The sequence below is a fragment of the Nilaparvata lugens genome, chromosome 1 (genome assembly GCF_014356525.2).
Source record: "Nilaparvata lugens isolate BPH chromosome 1, ASM1435652v1, whole genome shotgun sequence".
Classification (NCBI taxonomy): Eukaryota; Metazoa; Arthropoda; class Insecta; order Hemiptera; family Delphacidae; genus Nilaparvata; species Nilaparvata lugens.
The window spans coordinates 54,246,660-54,269,227 of record NC_052504.1 but is presented as its reverse complement, the minus strand read 5'-3'; the positions used below and the strand labels follow the sequence as shown (position 1 = coordinate 54,269,227).

Here is a 22,568-nt window from a genome sequence, read left to right as displayed (position 1 = left end):
GACGTTTGAATTTACATGATAATGCATATTCATGAAGTAACACCTGCATCGAGAGAGGTACCACGCCTTGATGGTATATGAAGTTTTTGCATTGAGGTGAAAAGAAAAATATATTACAGAGTAGTGCATAACTTTTACGAAGCCGAGACAGAAGAGTAAGGGAGTGTCTTGGCACTTTTTCAGTCTTTCTGCTTCGTTTGCACGGCTGAGAACGACAGAGTACATACAAACAAATTTACTACTCCGAGCCGGGAGGGTAGGGGTAGATGGTAGAGCCTAGAGGGTAGTGGCACATCGGCTGGCTAACTGTAAATTCTTCGTTTTCCCGGCTTGTCACTTTCTCTGTGCGGCACTCATAACTTTTTCACATTTAACTTGAATTTCAGCCTAATGCATATCCACAGTTCCTGAATCTAGGATTCTCCAAGTCCTATTATTTCTTGCTTTTCTCACGTAGTGCATTTTAGTGTTCTCAACATTTCATTGTTAGATATTCTCAGTAGTTTTCATTGAAAATTGGATTGAGTTTTCTTGTTCATAAAGACTGAGTCTGAGAATTTTTTTCAATGCATAGCGATGGAATTACAAGTAAATCATATATCAACGTTTCAATAAATATATCTTGAGAATATGCATAAAAGAAGCTCGTATTCTGAGATTGGAATAAAATAATAAGGAAATTATGATAGAGTTATATCTTAATCATCTCTCTATCTTCTCCATTATCCAATTATAGTTTATTCTTAAAGTACCGATGTCACAATCTCCTTAAAAATCATTGCAATAATAATCATGAATCAAGAATGTAAAGTAGTGAATTTATAGAGTTACAATTTGTCAGGGAACAAATGTATCAACAACTCAACAAAATCAACTAGCTTGACAAATAAATTATGTCCTGTATCGTACAAATTTCGAAAAATACTGCCTATCAGCTACAGACTAACATAAACATCACAAGCATTTTCCTAATAAATAATAGATTGGATATCTGGGTTTCTGTTGCTCGGGAAATATTTCATATTTTGTAAAAAGGGAGAGCGTTTCCTTCCCCAAATACTGCTGCTCATGAGAGAAGAGGAGAAATGTTCTTATTGCATTTTTGGGAAAATGCGAGGAACGATTTCTTCCACCGTCATGAGTCAAGAATTTTCTCATTGTTTTCTCGTTGATGAGGCGAATATAGGCTTTGCAAAAAAAGCAAATATCCTCTCCAAAGAACTTTTCTCCGAAAACAAATTCTAAAGGGTCTATCGATAAAAATGAGATGATGAGAATTTATACCAGAAGTAATAATGAATTAATGATTAAGCCTTTGTTCCTCAATTCAGTTGATACTGTTGAATAAAGACATACTCATTGATGAACCAGTTGTTGATTGTTTACCAGTGGTTATTGTATTGTATCATCATAGATTATTGCAGATTTTTGAACCATTGATAAGATCAATAATTTGGAATATGGATGTATTTTTGAATCTTGAACGAAGCTGATCAATCAACAATATTCTTCACTTTGTTGGCAATACCATTTTCTGTTATTTACATATTGTGAATTTGTGCTGACAAGAATTTATGCAATACGGCAATGAAATACTTCATAAAGTAGACTAATACATTTTTGTGAAAAGTTACTTAAATGCATAAAATCAGGTTTCTTCTAAACCTTGTGGTAGTATTGATAAATTTTCATGACGTGACGTTATTCAACAGTACTTTGGACCTGAATTAACTCGGCCCGATTCGAATGATGAATAATTGTGAGAATTCTGCCTATTACCATACTATATAATTGATGGCGTGATGTAATTTTCATGCTATTATTCTGTTCGAGCTTATCTTGTCCAATCATGATAATTCATCGTACGGAGAAAATACTTCAGTTTCCAAGAGCATGAGTCTGAGAGCTTTCAGATCAGAAACCAGTAAAACGATTCTATTAAACACTAAAACAAGAAAATGTAGCTGTAATGAAAAGATCAGACAAGAATATCCAATGTAACATATAATATTTCAATCCTCATTTCCCATGAAATTTATCCAGATATGACAATATTCTATCAATATCAAAATAGACAATACGACTAAGAAGACTGAACATACTTTTTTGGCATTCAATTGACTCATGCTCGTGTTAGAATATTCGAGATTAGCCTGTTTTTTGTTTGGAAAGCCTTCCATTAAGTACGCCACTTTAATCGCAAATTAAAATACAGCCCACGCCTAGTTTGGCCATGGCTCTCGTTTCAAATCACTTGAACCATTAGGGTGGCAAATAGCCTGTTTCAGCTTTCAGGAATCCTAAACAATTTGCTACGGTTGGTCGAGAGTGAAGGAGGGAAATACAATGTGACGAGGAAAAAATTAGGAACGAAATTGAACAAGAATAACGTTTCTGTGGAAGCTCCCTGCGTTATAAATCGCACTTCTTCCTCTACTTTCTTCAGACAGCTTACCATTTACACTGAATTGTAGCGGAGAAATTTGTTTTTAATGCTCCGAATTGAGCTCGACGTAGCGTTTAACCGTTTACCGTCTTCAATTCTTACTGCAACGCTTCTTCAATCTGCGCTCGGCTACTCAGAGCCGCTTCGAACCCAACGTCAGCAAGTAGGACGCTATTGATAATGATTGGTCTGAGGGGTGGTCTCCCGATAATAATGGAGATAATGACTATCACGTCATTTCCCAACCCATTAGGATAAGAATTGTGAAATTATTCTCTCTTCAATACTCAACACAGAATAAAAAGATTTTACTTTCAATTCTTATTATCCAAGTCTAAGATAGTGATGAAAATTCACTCTCTCACTGAGAAAAAATCAATGGACTAAACAACTGATTGGAACAGCCGTTAAAGTTTTTCTCTAGGAAAAATCAACTCCAATCAATACCAATATCCTCATTCATTTTAACTACCTACTTGGCGAAGATAAAACGTCCTCAAGTAGCCCATGATCTCTCACTCAGAAGATTGCGAGTTGTAGGATTGGCAAGATTGAGCAATGTTCTAGAAAGAAGAGACAACTTCTCATTAATATCATTCCCCGTCTCCATTCATCTTTTTTCCCCGCTCCCGTAGACGTTCGGTGTACTCTTTGTCCAAAATTATTCTTTCCTCCTTATTTGTTCGCTTCCGTATCCAATTTCTGACTCGTTGGTAGTTTCATCACGTATATTTGGAAATTCTAGTAAGTAGTCATTCAGGTCAGAGGGTTGGGCAGTAAGAAAAGTATACTTCCTTCTAATTCTCCTTGTCCTATCAACCTATCAACTAAATATATTTCGAGAAGTACAAAGAATTTTCGGAAAGATATGCTGAAAATTCCGTTCTTAATTATTCCCAAATTCTTTATATCACCAATCTCGCAGTTAGCAGGCATAAAGCAGGCTCATGTTTGTCAATTAAAATGAACAAACTTTTTTATTGCATTCCCTAACCAATTTTCCTTTCCTTTTCTACTTTCGACCTAATAAGGCTTCGTTTCACTATGAGACTAGTCAGTGGTAGATACAGGAACAGAATAACTCTTCAACTCATGCCAGGATTCCAGGATTGAGAGTTGAAGAATTTACTAATTTTCAGAAATATGCTTATTATATCTGTTTTTAAAATGTCGAATTTCTAAATCCAATATTTTCAAGCTGTTAAGCTTCATAGAACGTGAGATTAATATACTGTATTCTTCAAATTCGAGTGTAAAGGGCAAGACTAATTTGGTATTTGCTATAAACTTAATTTTTTCCATAATGAAAATGGAACTCTCATACAGTTCGAAAATGAGAATATGAGACTTGCTTCACTCCGAAATTCATTTCTTCCCCTATTTCAACAATAAATCTTTTCAGCCTTCATTACCTACTCCATATCCATTGAATGGTGCTCATTATAATAATATTTTCTATGGGCTTATAATAAATCTTTCTAAACATCCGGGTATAAATTATTGCCAACTAATAATATATTGTTGTTGTGTTTGCGTTCAGTGGCAGTTGTGGTTGCGTTTTTCATCTGCTGGGCGCCATTCCAAGCGCAGAGACTGTACGCTGTTTACGGCTATGAAGGCGACAAAACATCCGCTCAAAGAGTCATACTCTATAAAACCATGACTTATTTGTCAGGTCTCCTCTACTACCTTTCCACTACAGTCAATCCAATCCTATACAACATAATGTCACTCAAATTTCGACAAGCCTTCAAGGTGAGTTTTCAGTTTGATTACATAACTGATACCATCACTAATAATTTGCACACTACTCGTGTATTGTTTCATTTTATATTGAAGAAAATTTGAAGGCCTACTCATCAGTAGAGTAAAATAAAAAAAAGATCAGTAGAATAATAGAGAAACAATAGCGTTTCAAATGCTATCGTTTCTCCATGGTAGCATAGAGAAACAATAGCGTTTCAAATGCTATCGTTTCTCCATGGTAGCATAGAGAAACAGTAGCGTAAGTAGATATCCCATGGTATAGGGAATTTATGTCGCAACTTTTACTGTTATCTCAAGCCGATTACTGTTGATTATTGTCAATTTTTACTGTTTTGTTGGGGTGAGAGTGTAGGAACTGCACAATTTGAGAGACTACCAGCGTCACACATCTGCATGGGAAAGAACTACGTGAACTATCGGCTTGAGATAACAATAAAAGTTGCGACATAAACGCCCTATACCATGGGATATCTACTTATGCTATCGTTTCTCCATGGTAGTCAATTTCTCGACAACTCACTTTACTTAGAGTCCAAGTAGAGTTTTTCAAGCTAGTAATATCAGAAAAGAAAAAATCAATTTTTGTTGAAAATTAGCGAAGTTGAAATTTAGAATACAGTAGCTCTATCTTGAAAACTGCTAACTTGAGTTGGGATATCAAACTCACAAAATAAGCAAACTATTTTCAAGAGATTTTACTATCAACAAAATGATGGAATCAAATTTCAGATAACGAGTTTAATTCATATCAAATGAATACAATGTTTGGAAATTGGAATCATGGTCTGGTATTTTGGAAACATGATGAAAGTGAATTGATTGAAGAGAACAGCGGAATTCTACAATCGATTCCATTATACTGTGAATGAGTCTCCAACTATTTTCCACTAACCACAAAAATTGAAAGCAGTAACAGCGACAGCATTGTTGATGATTTGAAAACTGATGGACTGGGCAAAACACTACGAACGCATTCAGATGAATATCGTGTTCATTTGAAATCGTGCCAATTTGAAAATGGCGTGAGTGTTGAAAATGAATTCATGGTGCAGCTGAATAGGAGTAATCACTGTTTCCTATATCTGCTTCGTATTATTATTCCAGTTTGTTGAATAATAGCTATTTCCTTCACATCTAAATATGAGATTATTTATGAGATGACTCTATTCTTTATCACTTTATTTTCCATTTTTCGATATTGAACTCTCATAATTATTTATTACATTTTCAAGAGATTTTACTATCAAAAAATGATGGAATAAAATTTCAGATAACTAATTCAATTCATATCAAATGAATATAAAGTTTTGTTGATGTTTTGTTTTGGTTTCTGTTTTCTTTATTATCTCCTTATATTTTCTATTGTACTTTACTTGTATTTTTTGCTAATGACGTGTTTAGGTGGTAGAGTCGGCATTACAGTCCTAACGTCATCAAATGAAAAATGTCATTCTATTCTAATATAAACTTTACTTTTATACTAATCTTTATTGTAATTTGCACATATCCGTTTGCAGAGCACACTGACGAAATGCTGCAGCCCAAGCAGCGGCAAGGACCTGCAGAGCCTGGGGGTGGAGGTGTGCGGCAGCGGCAGCGGTGGGGCGGCGGTGGGGGTGGCTGGAAGCGGAGGCGGCGGTCGGCTGCAGTACGCGGTGCTGTCGCGTCGGTCGTCACGGAACAACAGTGCAGCGAGCAGCGTCAACAGTGCGGCGGGAGAAGCCGACCTCACCCGAAGACCGCTGGTGGTCTCCTTCAGGCGACGCAGCGCTAGGACCTCGTCCACATCCCTCGACTGCGCCTCCAGCCCCGAGCAGAAGAGGTTGCAGCCTTCGGCGCCGCCTCTGGCGCTCGTCGATCTGCATTCCGTGCACAGGTCGCTGCCCCTGCATTCCATCACCGACAACTGCACCTGGACACAGGCGCCGCCCTCCAGACATCTACCCGATAAGGTAGATGAAGTGGAATCACTATTCTACTAGAATCACTAGATAAGTTCCACTGTAGCATCTTCCATCAGTAAACATTCGTCACTCTCATTTTGAAATCGAATATTCCTTTTCATTAAGTAGGTACGTGTTGAATGAATCCTCATGCCATAATCAGAGTTATGTTACTCTGTAGTCAAACACTACTACTCTTATGCTAATCTGGATGAAATAAGTTGAGAATTAATTGAGCCTTCTATTCAGCCAACTGAATATCAGCGTTGCCAGTTGGCTCAAGGTCGTGATTTACAAGTTTGAATAAGCAGTTGGGGGTTTAGTGGAAGAGGACGGCTGCGCCTCAATCCTGCTCTCAAACAAAATGAAGAGTCATACTACTCTATTCTATGTGTTAAATCTCAACTAATTATTCATACGTAGGTACTCATTCCAGAATATTTTCAAGAAACATTAATCTCTAGCACATTTGTCAGGTGTCACAGCTTAATTTTTCAATTTGGAAGCTTTAAATTTGTGCACCACGCTTTGGGAAACTTTTCCAAGGAATCAAATAATATGTCATGATATGAACAATGTTTGGGAGAATGTATCCTCAAAATTCCATGAATTTATTTGCTACCAGTTAGGGAATAGATCTCTTCAAAACTTCACCTCCAGGCGCTCATATTTCGAAAAGTGAATATAATAAAAAATGTTGATCAGAAATTTGTTCCATTTTGGTAATTCAATAGTATCCGAATCAAAGTATTTTTCAAAAATGTCACGAGTGATAAGTGATGCTTCACTAATCTTCACTTTTTTGTTGAAGGTGCCATGCATCGAGGATATCGAAATCTTCCAGGAGAGCCAGCTGAAAATCCGGCGCTCGTCGAAGAAGATTCGCCTGGAGCCAGAGTCGCACTCACAGCCGGACACGGTGGCCGATGCGGGTGACAAATGTGGCAACGGCAAGCCACCAAGTGCGTCGCAAGTGGCCAAGTCGCAGACGCTGCCCTGCATCCTGTCCAACATCAACGACACAATGTGACACTTGAGTCCCGTCCGTGTGCACAATGTCATGCTCAAAGCCCAGTGATATAACTGTGATACCGACACCTATTCAAAAACGTTTTCATCTCTCGCGCTGATATCGCCACATAGTATGCATTGATTCGGGCCAATCTGAATAGGTTTGCAAAATATTTTTTTCATTGCAAAATACTCAGATCTATTAGAACTGCTTTTAATTTTTCTGCCATCAAAAGAAACCTTTATCGGCTCGTATCACATTAGGACACAATTGAAAAACAGGATTGAGTTGAATTAATTCCAGTCTCACTCTTGGAAACACAAAGTAGTGGGTATACCATTTATATCCAGTGTTGAGAGTGGCTATGCCATGAAGCCAGTTACAAAAACATCGCTTATTTGCCGTCCCTATAAATTCTACTAGATTTTAAACAGAACCTGACAAACATAATCTGTTTAATCTGGTGGATTCATAAGGACAGCAAAAGACGTACATCCAAAAATCGATGTGTGTGTGTGTAACCACACTAACAGTGCCGATCGCCTCCTATATATGGATATGCTGGGGACGCACTACAGTGCTGAATGCCTCTTGCATGATAGGCTTTCAGCTCAGGAATTGAGAGTCCTACACAAAGTGGGATTAACCGTGACCCGTGATCGAGCAATTCGATGGGCATTATTGGAGATTCTATTTATAGGAAACTGAAGCCTGTATCAATGCATACTATTATTGATTATTCATGGCATTCATATTGAGCTGATCTTTGCTTATTGTTTTGATGAGGTACATGAAATTCAATGTCGGCTAGAATAATTCTGTGATAATTTTCAATAAACCGTTTTAAATATTATATTTTATCATCGATATGAATCAACTTACAGAGAATAGATTATTTCATATATTTCAAAAGCCCATATATTTTTTGACAAGTTATGTTTACTGATAACGCACAGGAAATTAAACTACTACTCACTAGGTAGCCTACCACATTTCACTCTCATATTTCTCAACTACCTTCAACAGGTCAAGATAAAAGTATTTTGTATATTGTAAATATGAAAAAAGAAATTTTAACAATGTTCGATGTTGACTAATTGATGTTTCTAAATGTTGATTTTAAATAGATTTGTAGATTGCAAAATTTTAAATATCTTATATCAATCATTAAAACGATGCTTGCTGTTTCAAAATTGATAAATAATTATTTTTGAAATTGAAAAATTTACTAGATGCAAAATTTTATTTTATTGTATGTGCCAAAATGAGAACTTAGTGTAGATTAGTAAACTACTTATTGTACTCCAATATTGACATCTAGTCAGTTTTTTAAGGATTTGTATTATTTTATAATAATTCCTAGAATTAAATTATCAAAGTGCTTCATAAAGCTTCAATGTAATTAAAAATACGTTCAAGGCCTAAATATTAGCATGAAGTCTAATTTATTATACCTACCAAATAAGTCTCCTAATGATGTATTATATGATAATAGTGTATTACACATTTATGTGTCAATCAATTTTAGAAAAAATCTATTAACGTCGTATTGGATGAATAAAATTCATGAATAATAAATAAATACAGTTTTCACAATTTAGTTTTTCCATACATGGTAAACAATTCTAGCCTACTACTAAGCATTTTTTTACCATGATAAACAAATAGTCTTATGAATATTATTTTCAATGTCTCGTTTGATCTATACTCCTCATCAATATTTATATCCTAATGTATTGAGTTCTTGAGTGAAATTTCAATGATAGTCCATTGGCTTTGGCTCATTAATGAATTATTTGAAGGATGCCCAAAATAAACGTTACTGGAGAACCATAGGCCTATAATATGAAAATTACAAAAATACATTATGGAAACTTCAGCAATTATTCCAGAAGTATCAATCACCTACTCCTACTCAAGAATCCATTCAAAAACTCCTCTTATAACTCTTATCAACTGATTTGAAACGTATTGTCCCCTACAAATAATTGTTTAGGAGATAGCATTCGGATCTTTGGCCGATGAAGAAAAACACTCATTCAATTTGATGAAGTCAATTTATATTGGTGAAAATACAGTCCTTGAAAAACATCTTTGTTAAATTAAAATTTCAATCATTGATTTTTATCACTTATGATGAACACAATATCCAGGTTCCATACATTATATCTTCGCAGTTGTATAGATACTATCAAAGTTATAATGGAAATAACAGTTTAACAGGAAACATTCAGTAGCTGGTTATCCCTGGAGAAGCTAAAGAAAAATGAACACAATATGCAGAATGGCTCCTCTATACTAAAGCTACAAAAGAAATTTACTAGTTCTTTATGATCAAGAAAAGGTCAGTGAATATCAAGAGATAATCATAGTCAATGATGAAAATCTATACTAATAGTATTTCCAAATTACACATAAATGATGTAGGGTAGGTGATAATTTTCCTCATGCATCATTAATCGGTTTAAAGTAAATCATTTTTTATTTTCATGTTTATTGAATCTCATTCCCTGAATTCCTACTTCAGAGTACGGTACCTAGCCTATTTGAATAACAATATCATGAAAGAAAATCCAATCAAAATGGAAATGACTCATTAATCTGATTTGACTTTGGTTGCCAAAGCTTGGAAAAATGGTTGTTGATAGAGGAATACAGACAGAATTGATCCGGAACAAGCTCCCACCCAATAGACGATAATGTGCTCAGCGTTCGTGTTTCCTTGGCACCCGTACTTCAGAGCTGTTGCAAGCACTGGATTGAAGTAGCCGCCTGAATAGTTGAAAGCTGTAACAGAATGAGCAAAAAATTATCAGCAATAATTTCATACGGTTATTATGAATAAATTGATAACATTAAGTGAAATTTTTTTTCTCTAGCTTGCTAGATATAATTCTTGCAATGACACTGCACATATTTTGTACATATTGTGAAAAATTTGCATTATTTATTTACTTATTATTGAATAATAAAATTATTATGAATAGTACATGAATTTGTAGATGTGATGATAGAAGGCACTATAATAAGGATGACATAAGGCACTGCAATATAGGCTATTTTAGTTTTGATGAAAATGATCAACAATCAATTCAGTAGCAGTAGGTACCGTAGCAGGTAATCATTCTTTAGGGGATTTCAAAGTAGTACGTGTTATCTCATCTATTTCAGAATAGAGGCAATAGGTATCTCAATACAAGTCATTTGACAAGTTCAAATGAAAGCTTATTAAAAGTCCTAATGAGACTAGATTGCTGATATAGATAGTAGCCATATACATTGGAAAACACAGATAGCCATCATGTAAAAATATATTTTATCTTTAATTTTTTTTTATCCTCCAGCTAGACGTACTTGCTGATGGGAAAAATTTATACAGAGTGATTCTTAATTATGGTAAAATAATTTGATACGTGATAGTAGAGGTGAAAATAAGGTGAAAATTAAGAGGTGAAAATTCATGAACGCTTCATTAGCGAGCTATACAGAGTGAAAGATTTCGCACGGAATTCAGTTCCTCTGGTGAAATACACCAATGCTGAATTGTTTGGGGACTAGTTTTTGAAAAAACTTATGCTAGATTCATATGGAAAAATATCTGAAAAATTGAATAAAACTAGTCTGGAAGCTGCAGTGTGAGTTGTTTTTGAGAAAAAAGTTGAAATATGCAAAAAATCTAAGTAGAAAAACACAGACTTCTATGTTTGATGCCCAATAACTTTCTCTAATGACCAGTAAACAAATAATTTTTCGCAATAAAAATTGTAGAGAATTCAATTCTGAAAAGAATCATGTAAGCTATGTAAACTAAATTTGAGTAAAATTTGAATAAAATGTATTCTTATGTAGTACATTACACCACAAAAATTTGCTGTTTTATGGGGAGAGAACTAAGAGCTCATATGTTGTAGCTAATTGCAACTAAAATATTCGGTTTTTTATGAAAAGTTTTATTTTTATATGAAAGAAACATACCTAAATGACATTAAACTTATACCAAAAGACTAAAGATGTGAATTCAAAGTGACCTCCGTTGTTCTGAATGCATATATATATTCATACGTCTTCTCATCGATTGTCGGTTCCGTTCAAATATTCCAGGAGTCTGCTTTATCATTTCTATTCCCTTAAAAATCCTTAATCGGAGTTCTTCAATGGTATCAATCGGAGTATTGTATACTAAGGTTTTCAAGTGTCCTCAAAGATAAAAATCCAAAGGATTAAGGTCTGGTGACCTAACTGGCCATGGTGCTGGCCCACCTCGGCCTATCCATTGATTTGGAAAGCTGTGATTCAGGTGTTCCCGAACAGCAACACTGAAGTGTGGTGGAGCTCCATCATGAATAAACCAAATGTTTTGGCGCAACTGAAGAGGTACATCTTCAAGTAAGATAAATAGTCCCTCTCTCAAAAAGTTTAAGTAGATTATGCCATTAAGCCTGGGAGGAAGCTCGATCGAGCTGTTCGAACAGAAGTAGATGATCTCCTATGATTCTTGCCCAAATGTTTACTGAAAACTGATGTTGTGGACGATTATTTAGGATTGATGGCATGAGGATTCTCATCTACCCAAACATGTTGCTCTTTTAATTGATTGATTGATTTAGTATTCTCCAAATAATATATTGATTGACATTGAACTGCACTGACAATTCTCTCGTGCTCTTCTCTTGATGTTCATAAATTTCATTAAAAACTTGATCTTCTAACTCAACAGTCATAGTAGATCGGGGTCTGCCTGCATAAATGTGGTCTTTGGATATCAAAGACGTTGATGAATAGTGACAAAAAACCTTGAACTTGGACATACTCGGTTAGGAAAGTTCTCTTGATACAAACGTCTTGCTTCAGTATTATTACAGTGTCCCATTCCATACATTAAATGCATGTCAGCTAATTCAGAGTATGAATAATGTCTAAAATTACCTGTCATTTTTTAAAAAGTTAACACTTAACACAAAAGCAAAGTGAAATGGTTTCAAATAACTGCTTAATAGATTAAACAAAAACACAGCGCAGTTACAGTAGGCCTAACCTTACAGTTTGTTGTTTTGTTCAACAGTAGGCTAAAAGCTGAAATATTTCTGAAAATGATTTTCAGCTGATAATTTATTCTGAATATTTTCTTATAAAAACAAAATAAATCAGCTGTTTTGGAACAGCTGTTATTTGAATCCATGTTTTATTTGCAATCAGCTACAACATATGTGTTATTAGTTCTCTCCCCATAAAACACAGATTTTTGTGGTGTAATGTTGTACTACATAAGAATACATTTTATTCAACTTTTATTCAAATTTAGTTCACATAGCTTACATGATTCTTTTCAGAATTGAATTCTTTACAATTTTTATTGCGAAAAATTATTTGTTCACTGGTTTGTTCACTGGTATTTGTTCAGAGGAAATTATTGGGCATCAAACATAGAAGTCTGTGTTTTTCTACTTAGATTTCTTGCATATTTCAACTTTTTTCTTAAAAACTACTCACACTACACCTTCCAGACTAGTTTTATTCAATTTTTCAGATATTTTTCCATATGAATCCAGCATAAGCTTTTTCAAAAACTAGTCCCCAAACAATTCAGCATCGGTGTATTTCACCAGAGGAACTGAATTCCGAGCGAAATCTTTCACTCTGTATAGCTCGCTAATGAAGCGTCTATGGATATGTGTTTATAAGAATTTTTTTTCTTATTTTTACCTCTACTATCACGTATCAAATTATTTTACCATAATTGAGAATCACTCTGTATATCGTCATTCTTCATTAAAAAATATACTATTATGTGAGATATTCATCTAGTCCTCAAGGAAAATGAATCTCCTTACTCACCAGCTACTACCAGTGAAGTCCCAATGAAAGAATCGAGAGCAACGCCAAATCTTGGGTTCCATTCTCCAATAAATCTTGAGAAGAGCCTGCATAGGCATGTTGCTGCCGCCTCAATCAATGCACCCAACATGAAGTTCACCTCAAATCATCAATTCTATAGTTGAATATTTCTTGAAGGAGGACATCAATGATAGAAGGTAGGTGAGAAATTTGTTATACTGTAGCAAATAATTGATAATATGTGGCAAATAATATGATGATAATGATAATGTGTTGTGATGGATGTCACTGGGTTGGTTTCTGCCCTACAAGATTCATGAAAATGTCTCATAAATATTTTTTTAAATACAAGATAGTATAGAAATTAATACAAACCTATAATTAATGCACAAGAAAGAACATATTGCTAGATCGTCTTTTTTCTTTAGGGTTAGGCCTACTTTTGAATATAAATCTGAGTACCTATATAGCCGAAACATATCGTGACTAAATAATTGGAAAAAGGTTACTCAGATTTATATTTGTATTCATATTGCTAGAATATGTTTACAAATAACATAAAGAATAAGAAGCCCTCCTCTTCTGTGGTTGAGCGTTCAAGTCTTTCAGGTTCACTCACTTCATGAATTTATAAAAATTATATGTGGAGAAAAATGAGTAAAGTGATGGAACGTCAGGATACTTATCCTAGAAGATGATAACCTATTTGACTTGAAATACGCAAACTGTACGGTACACATACTGGAAAGGATTATGTATGAAACTTTTTGAAGGACTTAACCGTAGTTGAAACATAAATTTTCATAGGTGAACTAGGTACTCACTTGTAGATCAGCAGTGCATTCTTCATATGCTCTGGATCTGTGAACAGAAGCGATCTCCAAGCTCCATAGTGTCATGACATATCTACAACAAAAATGGATAACTTAATTAACAAATTGAACACTATATTTTATATTTTGAGATGTTATCGGTTTTTTTCTGTGATTCTTTTCTAGCGCAATACCTATGTTGTCTTTTCTACTGTAAATGTTCCATTTTACAAGACCTATAGGGTTCTGATGCTCTAGCCATAAATTTTCAGTTGAAAAAGACAACTTATTGTTGTTTTTCTTAAACGTAATCAACAATTAAAGCAGTAGATAGGATGAAATATAATAGCCGCTTTACTGCTGTATTCCAACAGGATTTTATAATGGGTGCGAGATCAGAGCTTCAATATTTGAGTCAAAGCTTTACCAAAATCACCCTTGTCCTGGTGACCTAGAAGTGTACTGTGGGTTATAGTTATTTATATAACTAAACGTTATTGAATAACTATAACTATATAATAGATACCTGTCGTTATGATTTGTCTCATCGAGTATTAGTCTCCCAAAACTTCATTCTTATTAGATTCAAGCAAATTGAGTACTATTCTCTATGACTGATATGATGAAGAATAAGTTTGATTTCTTCATAAGAAACATATTATTTCAAGCCTTAAAGGCTTTACATCATACAGTGAAGTTTAACAAACGCGACACACTTTTTTAAATTACTCTTCAAATCTTCTCACCCAAGCATTAGTCACACAATTTGTTATAGTTCATCATAAAAACTTCAAATCCATAATTAGAGTTGTTCCCACTCATAAAAAGAAACATTAATTTCCAGTATAAGTCTAATATATCTCATATCATAGAATAGCAAAAATAGGTTTGGTGTAGTTCATCATAAAAACTTCAAATCCATATTACGTAGAAGTTCCCACTCATAAAAAATGAAAAGGCAAATTTCCAGTATTATTCTCATGTATCTCAAATCATAGAATACCAAAAATAAGTTGAAGAAAACACACTGTCATTAAAACAACGCATTAACTAATAATGTTCCCCAAATGTAGCCTACTGAAAAATTAAAATACAAACTGATAACAAACTCCATTTTTGTAACACTATATATATGGAAAAATAATTATTAAAAGATGGAGGAGATCTTGGGAGGTGTCTTGAACATTCGATTATTTAATTCAACCATGCCTCTCATGTAGCCCTATGGTCTAAACACTTCATCAGCAGCAATTATATTTAATATTGTCATGGACATAAATTCGATTTTCAGGATGATCAAATATTACACGCGTACATTAGCGCTTTATTGGCGATATGCAGTAGTTGATGACTCACACAAACTTCAGAACACCAAACAAAATTCGCAAGCCAAAATGAATTCATTTGAAATTCTATTAATTTCAATGATCTGCAGCCAAACTCCGCACGCAAATAATTGTGTTGCCCGAATGTTATGAAAGCGTATGAGCTCAACCCAAAACGTTAACTTAGGTTGAAAACAAGCAGGAAATATTACGGTACGGTATTTGTGTCTACTTGTAGACAACCAGGCCTCCGGAGAGTTCAGCCCAAATTTTGAGTGCAGCGTGTCTCACGTCCAGTTTTCCCTCGACCACCTCCTCGAGGTGCGTGTACGGGCAAGCGGTCGCGTCCTCCCAACTCAGTGACCACCATATTGTCAACGCAAACAGGTACACCGCATATGCCCAGATGCCATAATTATCGGCCACTAAAATCATAATATTAATAGAAACATAGCTGATATTTTCCACCTTTTTTTGTAGAACATGGTGGAAATTAAGTTATCCTTCTCCTTTATTCCATGAATATCTTTTCAATTTGAAACTGAACAATATAAGTTGTACAGTTGAATTGTTGATAGCTACTCTTGTATGATCATTGGTAGGCCTATCATTAACTTGATGAAATACTGGAAAATATAACTAAGAATAATTAGAAAATAAGGTGAACCAGAATTTTGTTGGTTATTCAAGCACCTACGTACTGAACTTGCCTACTGAAGACTCTTTTTTTATTTGAGAGAGTTTTTAGTGTGAGAAAAGCATCATAAAAGCGAACGAACGCACACAGCAAAATCAGACAGACGACCGCAGATATCAGAGACTGAGAATGAATCCCTTCGCAGGGATTGTACGAATGTTGCAACACACACAGATGTCCGTCTGTCTTCATTTATGTTTTCTCACGTCTGCATGCAGACATTTGATTTTTTTTTCTCGAAGATGCATGGACTCCTACCTCTCAAATCTGTTATTAACGTAAAACGGGGTGAATAGGGACGCAGGGGTGAATAGGGACAAAAACTGGGAAAATTGAAAATTGTTCAATAACTTCTTTCTTATTAAATTTTTATAGCTCTACTTAATTTATTCTGATAGAGGGGATTTTTCTGTACAAATTAATATAAAAATCATCTATTCAACTTGATTTCTATGCTGTCGGCAGCTGTGCTTCTTGTTGCTTCTTTGAACAGATAGAAACGTAACCTGGAAAGTTTTGTCTGGACATTTGAAGTGTTTTTAGTCACAAGCTTGAAGTATTTTTCTTTGAATTCTACTGATTCTAATAAGTAATAACACATTAATATGTAAGCTTTAACTGGAATTTAATTTATTCTAGGTTTTTTTTTAATCTTGACCATTTGGATGTTGAGGTGGGGTGAATAGGGACACTGCCTAAAACTGGTGTTTGCTGGTTTTATAGAAGTTTAAAGACTTATCTTGAAGTAGTCAACGTTGTTGAGGAGGAGAAATTGGGTGCGAGTTAAATTCCAATATGACACAGGGTTGAAAGTACCGTATTTATTGGGATGGTTGAAGAAGATGGTTGGGAAGTTTCAGGTGATAAGTTCATGGGATCATTCCTTCGACAAAAAAAAAATCCGTGAAAATGCAAAATGTTTATATTTTTCCAGATGTCTGCGAATTCAATATAAGGAGCAAGTTTTAAAAATTCTGAAAGACCCCTCTAGTAAGAGAGAAAGTTATTTTTTCAATGAAGAGCTGATACAATATTGAACTTTGTAGCTTCTAATGACTTAATTATGGATTTCATTTTTTATCGAATATTTTTTAACTTCAAATTATTTTCTTCTTAGTTTATTTTTATTAAATATATATTTAAAAATATTCTATTCTATTTTTAATAAGGTGCTTTGCGTCACTATCCACCCCATAATAGGTCTGAAAAAACGTGCATGCTATACACACTTGCGTCCCCATTGACCCACCATTGGGGTGAATAGGGACAGCAATAAAAAAATAATAATGAAAAAGGGGGTGGATGCAAAAAAAAATTGTTCAATCCAAGAGATACCTATACCAAGAGTTAAAGTCATAAGTGGATCACAAACAGAATAAAATAATTTTTGTGTAAGTTATGAGAAAAAAGTGTGAAAAACTGTCCCTATTCACCCCATTCTACGGTACCTATTTAGTTTACTGTAGTGAACCATATAAAATTTTATGTTAATTGATGAATCAAAAGTCTCCAAGCATCTTTGATGAGAGTTTGAATGATATAATTACCTATATAATACTATACTGTAGATATGAAAGACAAAGGGCAGAAATATCTTGCCTACCAGCCATTCAACCGTCTAAATAAAATCAGTAATTATTCATTATTTGAATTCAAATTTATGTTTTTGAAACATATGCATCATGACGAATATAATCAACAAAATAAAAATTGGTAGCCTATTTACTCCTGGCATGCAATTAAGAATAGAAGTTTTATTGTTATATTGGCACATTTGACATTTCATAGAAAGAAATTTTCTTTTTTTTTGTTTTTGTGTAGTTGAGAAGTTGATATTGTGGTAATTATTCATATTGAATGAAATTTTATCAGAGATTGACAATGGTGTAATAACCGAAACCGGTCTTTCTAATTATCAATAAATCAGTGGTTTTTTGACAATATTTCTTAGTCTTTTTTATTCAAAAAGAAATTTTCTTTTTTCCTTTAAGGCTACTTTTGAATATAAACATAAAGCTGGGACATGTTTGTGACTAAACAATTTTGAAATGGGTACTTAGTTTACTATTTTTATTTACATAGAAAAAAAGTTTGTGTACAATAGGTTTGATAAATAATATCGCAAACTGTATCGTTACAGTAGCCTACCTACTGTTACACAGTAAATCAAATTCAAATCATGAATCAAATTTATTAATAATTAAAATTTAAATTATTCAACACTATTTTCACTTTCCTTGCCCTATTACCATAGGTAAGGAAAGTATTGCTTTCCGAAAAAAATTAAGGTACCCGAATTTCTAAATTTCTATACATTTCAAGGTCCCCTGAGTCCAAAAAAGTGGTTTTTGGGTATTGGTCTGTGTGTGTGTGTGTGTGTGTGTGTGTGTGTGTGTGTGTGTGTGTGTGTGTGTGGTGTGTGTGTGTGTGTGTGTTGTGTGTATGAGTGTAGGTTGTAGGTGCGTCTGTGTACACGATATCTCATCCCTTAATTAACGGAATAACTTGAAATTTGGAACGTAGGTCCTTACAATATGAGGATCCGACACGAACAATTTCAATCAAATACGATTCAAGATGGCGGCTAAAATGGCGAAAATGTTGTCAAAAACAGGGGTTTTCGCGATTTTCCCGAAAACGGCTCCAACGATTTTGATCAAATTCATACCTGAGATAGTCATCGATAAGCTCCATCAACTGTCACAAGTCCCATATCTGTAAAAATTTCAGGAGCTCCGCCCCATCTATGCAAAGTTTGATTTTAGATTCTCAATAAGATTTTAGATTTTAGGCTTCAGCTACAATTTGAACAAAAAATTCCAAGTGGGATAGATTGAGCATGAAAATCTCTACAATTAATAATCTGTAAAATTTTTACCTAAAATTCAAAATAAGCTCGAAATCCGAGAAAATGTTATAATTTCAATTGCAAACTGTTGGCAACTGTTGATTCTATTAAATCATTCACTATGAAGAGATAGCAAACTTCGTGTGTCTCCAGCGTTATTGTACTGTCACCAGCTGGCTTGGATCTTTGAATAGTAGACTTGAGATGCGCGGGAACACTAGCATCAGGTGATAAATTTTCATAACGGCATGGAAAGTTGTGTGAGTGCGCCACACCAGATTTTTTAGTTTTGTGAAATAAGCATATTATTCATTAATTAAACAACTAAGTTATCATAATTTCACAATAGCCGATTTAGAATATTTTCAACAGATTCTGGCCTACTCAATTCTCAAAAAAAGAGGTTGAGTATTATCAGAGACAAGAAATATAGCTTATGCTTATCCTTGATCTATGGTATTATATTATTAATACTTGCTAATTGAACACCAACTGACTTCTCAAAAGAAAAGTGTAGTTGAGTTCGAAACTGAATACTTGCTGGAAACGTTCGAGCTTCCATTGGTAACTACCGAATATGATTCACGATTCCAGTGACTAGTTGAGCCTGCGGCTAGCGTGGCATATCTAATATATCAAGTGGCGAACGCTCCGTGTCCGTGACTATAAAGGCATTATCCAGAGTTATCATTGAAAAAACATAAAAAAACAACCTCTGATGCAAGTACACACTTAAAACTGAGAATCTATTGGAAACTTTGTAATTTGTAGCTATCTTAACTCAAATCATTATCATTTATTGGATAGTGATCTGTCTGGTGTAGCTGTTGATTTTGCACTGATTGTAGTCCCTCATTCGAATAAAAACGAAAGAGAGTGGATTAACACAGTGCTAGTACATTCCAATTAAAACTCAATAATAATTCTTACTCATTAATTTCTATATTATTTTTTACAGAGAATATAATTACCATTTTCTATATTCAGGGGAAAAACTCAAAGACGCACCCCTCTTCAGGAAAATGTTTCAGTAACTATACGGTAGTCAAATTTAGTAGTTTATATAGTGGTTAAATTTTACATTTGAAACCATTCAGTATTATGTCTGTTATAATAATATTTCCAACTTGTTCAGGCTACACTGAACAAACCCCAAAATTATCGTTTCGAAGATTATAAAGTAGGCCTACTCACCAATGATCAACTCGAAGCAACAGGCGCATAGCTCGGCCGCAGCAATGGCTTCCTGTAGCATGAGCTTGGGCAGTGAGCAGCCGGGCAGGAATCTGCCCAACACCTTCCGCAGCCAAAAGGCCAGCATGCAGCTCAGGCCGATGTACGATGTGCATACAAACAACCCAAACACTGAAGCCGACCCCATTCTGTTTTTGGAACATGCATCATGATGAATATAATCAACAAAATGAAAATTGGTATTTACTCCTGGCATGCAATTAAGAATAGAGGTTTTATTGTTATATTGGCACATTTGACATTTCATAGAAAGAAATTGTCTTTTTTTCTTAGGGCTACTTTTGAATATAAACATAAAGCCGGAACATGTTTCTGACTAAACAATTTTTAAATGGGTACTTAGTTTACTATTTTTATTTACAAAGAAAAAAACTCATTTTGTGTCCAATGGGTTTGATAATTAATATCGCAAACTGTATCGGTACAGTAGCCAACCTACTGTTACACAGTAAATCAAATTCAAATCATGAATCAAATTTATTTCCACCCAGAAAGAAATATTATTTTAATAATAGTAAATATTATCTTAGTGAATGTGTCATTCACTTTAGAAGAGATTATTGTTAGAGGTTTTGTAATAACGATTGTATCCAATTTCACATACCGTCCTCAATTTGAGATTGAGAAGATTCAATAATAAATAAAAAAGCGTCTAAAATATAAGAGCAAATTGTATAGAATGTAATTCTTTCAATATTCTGTGCTAACTACTAATAAAAATGAGCAATGGAATTATTTCAGGAGTTCAAAACATATCACAATAGTCAGAAAGGTATTATTTTTATTTCTAAATTGTTGCTAACTCTACTCAAATCACCATCATTTATAAAGATAATGATTCATCTGGTGCAGCGTTGATTTTGCATTTATGTAGACTCTCATTCAAATCAAATTGAATGAGAGTGGATTTACAGTGCCGTTTAATTTAATATATTATCATAAAGAGTCAAATAATATGTAATGGAATTATGTCTCGTCATCATACTCAATCAATCAAAGAGTATAGTAGCCTAATATTATAATATAAACACTCTAAAATTTTGGATATGTAAGATACTTCTTGTACTATTTTTTCTACTGTGGATTATAGAACTTCACTACCGGTACCTATTTTATTGAACGTAAATAGTAGGTATTCTTCTTCCTAATTTATAGATATTTGTTACCGGTATGTAAGTTATAATATAGCCTATTCCATTTTTGCAGCAGGAGTTCTAGTAGGCTATATTCAAATTGAACAAAGTACAGAATAAAATATGATGTTCTCCTTTTCAAACTTAAATGAAATAGGTAGGCTACTTTTATTATAAACTTTTTTTCCTATATATGAATCATATCTTCTGATTCTACAAGAAGGTACAATAAACTATTCTTAGATCATTATTTACTGAAACGAATAATGGTTTATTCTCTGTCGCAAATCATGCCCAATTGGACACTTCCCAACTTTCATTTCAGTTAGAAGCCCAAACTATTCAGTTGAAATAGGCTCAGTTAGAAGACTAAATTGTAATTATTCCAAATCATTATTTTCATGTTATTACTGTATTCCACATTGATTATATTAGAACGTTTCATTATAATCGTTCTCTTGTGAATTGAATTCTCTTGTTGAAATCGAAAAACATTTTCGGAGAAAATTATAAATACCGTACGATGGCATGCATTCAGACAAAACTTCGTATAAAGATTCACAATAATTGATATTTAGACCTGAATCAATGTTTACAATTTTATGATAGGTACCTTTTCTCTTGAATACCTCCAGTCATTCAAATCCATCCCAATCAAATGTTCTTGAAAATGTTCAATTAATATTTAATAGCAATAAGGAAGACATCAGCATTACCTATCTAATTTTCTATTGTTTTTACCGCACATGAACGATTAATACCTCAGGGGATGTACAAAACAGGCTTCCACTAAAATGGCTCATGACATTATCATTTTTATCTATAAATTGTAATATTCAATTAATTGAATACAGTATATTATGTATATCAGATTAATAAATTTTTGTAATTGACTTACCTGATGGAGCGTTCTCTCAAATTTAACGACCAAACTTCTATCGCCCAGCGGAACACTTATAAACTGGATTTAGGCTACTCGATTTGACAACACGATTGATGGAGTTTTCTATTGGAATAATTCATTGGTGACCAACATCCCCCCTCCACGCCAAGCCCATGGACCCAACCAACCTAAATGTATAAAAAAATCATTAATCAACTTCTACCCCACCTATGGTACAGTAGTGTAAATTTATAGTTGAGATCATAATCCTCTATATTGCCCCAAAAACATTTTTCATTCAGAATGCATCTCGGTGGGACTAATCAGGGATAAAAACACTGCATACCTTTTTTGAGAATTCCTGCTTATCTGCATACCTGTTTTTGAGCCCCCTAAACCCCCCCCCCCCAAGAGGCACAGTGAGACAACACTGGATAAATGGATAATAATGAATTAATTTTTATACAGAAATAACTAATATTAATACTTCGTAAGTTGGGAGAAAATTCAATACTATAGTGAGGTCCACGTTATAATGACAGTATTTGATCAACTTTGGCTCTGCTATCCTTGTCTATCATTCGACAAAGCCGGGGGTACTATCCTTTTCTAG

At 34.2% G+C, this 22,568-nt stretch overlaps 2 protein-coding genes across 2 annotated transcripts in view; one reads left to right on the top strand and one right to left on the bottom strand.

The window, feature by feature from the left end:
• Positions 1 to 8,796, top strand: part of LOC111043413 (pyrokinin-1 receptor) — a 274,760-nt gene extending 265,964 nt beyond the window's left edge. Inside the window, exons 7-9 of the mRNA XM_039436843.1 lie at positions 3,987 to 4,201; positions 5,731 to 6,165; positions 6,968 to 8,796. Coding sequence (XP_039292777.1) covers positions 3,987 to 4,201; positions 5,731 to 6,165; positions 6,968 to 7,186 — 869 coding nt within the window. The 3' untranslated portion in view covers positions 7,187 to 8,796. The remainder of the gene's footprint in view (positions 1 to 3,986; positions 4,202 to 5,730; positions 6,166 to 6,967) is intronic.
• Positions 8,797 to 9,206: 410 nt separating this feature from the next.
• Positions 9,207 to 22,073, bottom strand: LOC111043405 (aquaporin-11). The gene is made up of 6 exons (XM_022328353.2): positions 21,971 to 22,073; positions 19,880 to 20,067; positions 15,373 to 15,565; positions 13,828 to 13,909; positions 13,004 to 13,142; positions 9,207 to 9,955 (listed from the first exon to the last, which is right to left on the bottom strand). The coding sequence occupies exons 2-6, from the start codon at positions 20,064 to 20,066 to the stop codon at positions 9,765 to 9,767; spliced, it is 792 nt and encodes a 263-aa protein (XP_022184045.2). The 5' UTR covers position 20,067; positions 21,971 to 22,073; the 3' UTR covers positions 9,207 to 9,764.
• Positions 22,074 to 22,568: the final 495 nt, after the last annotated feature.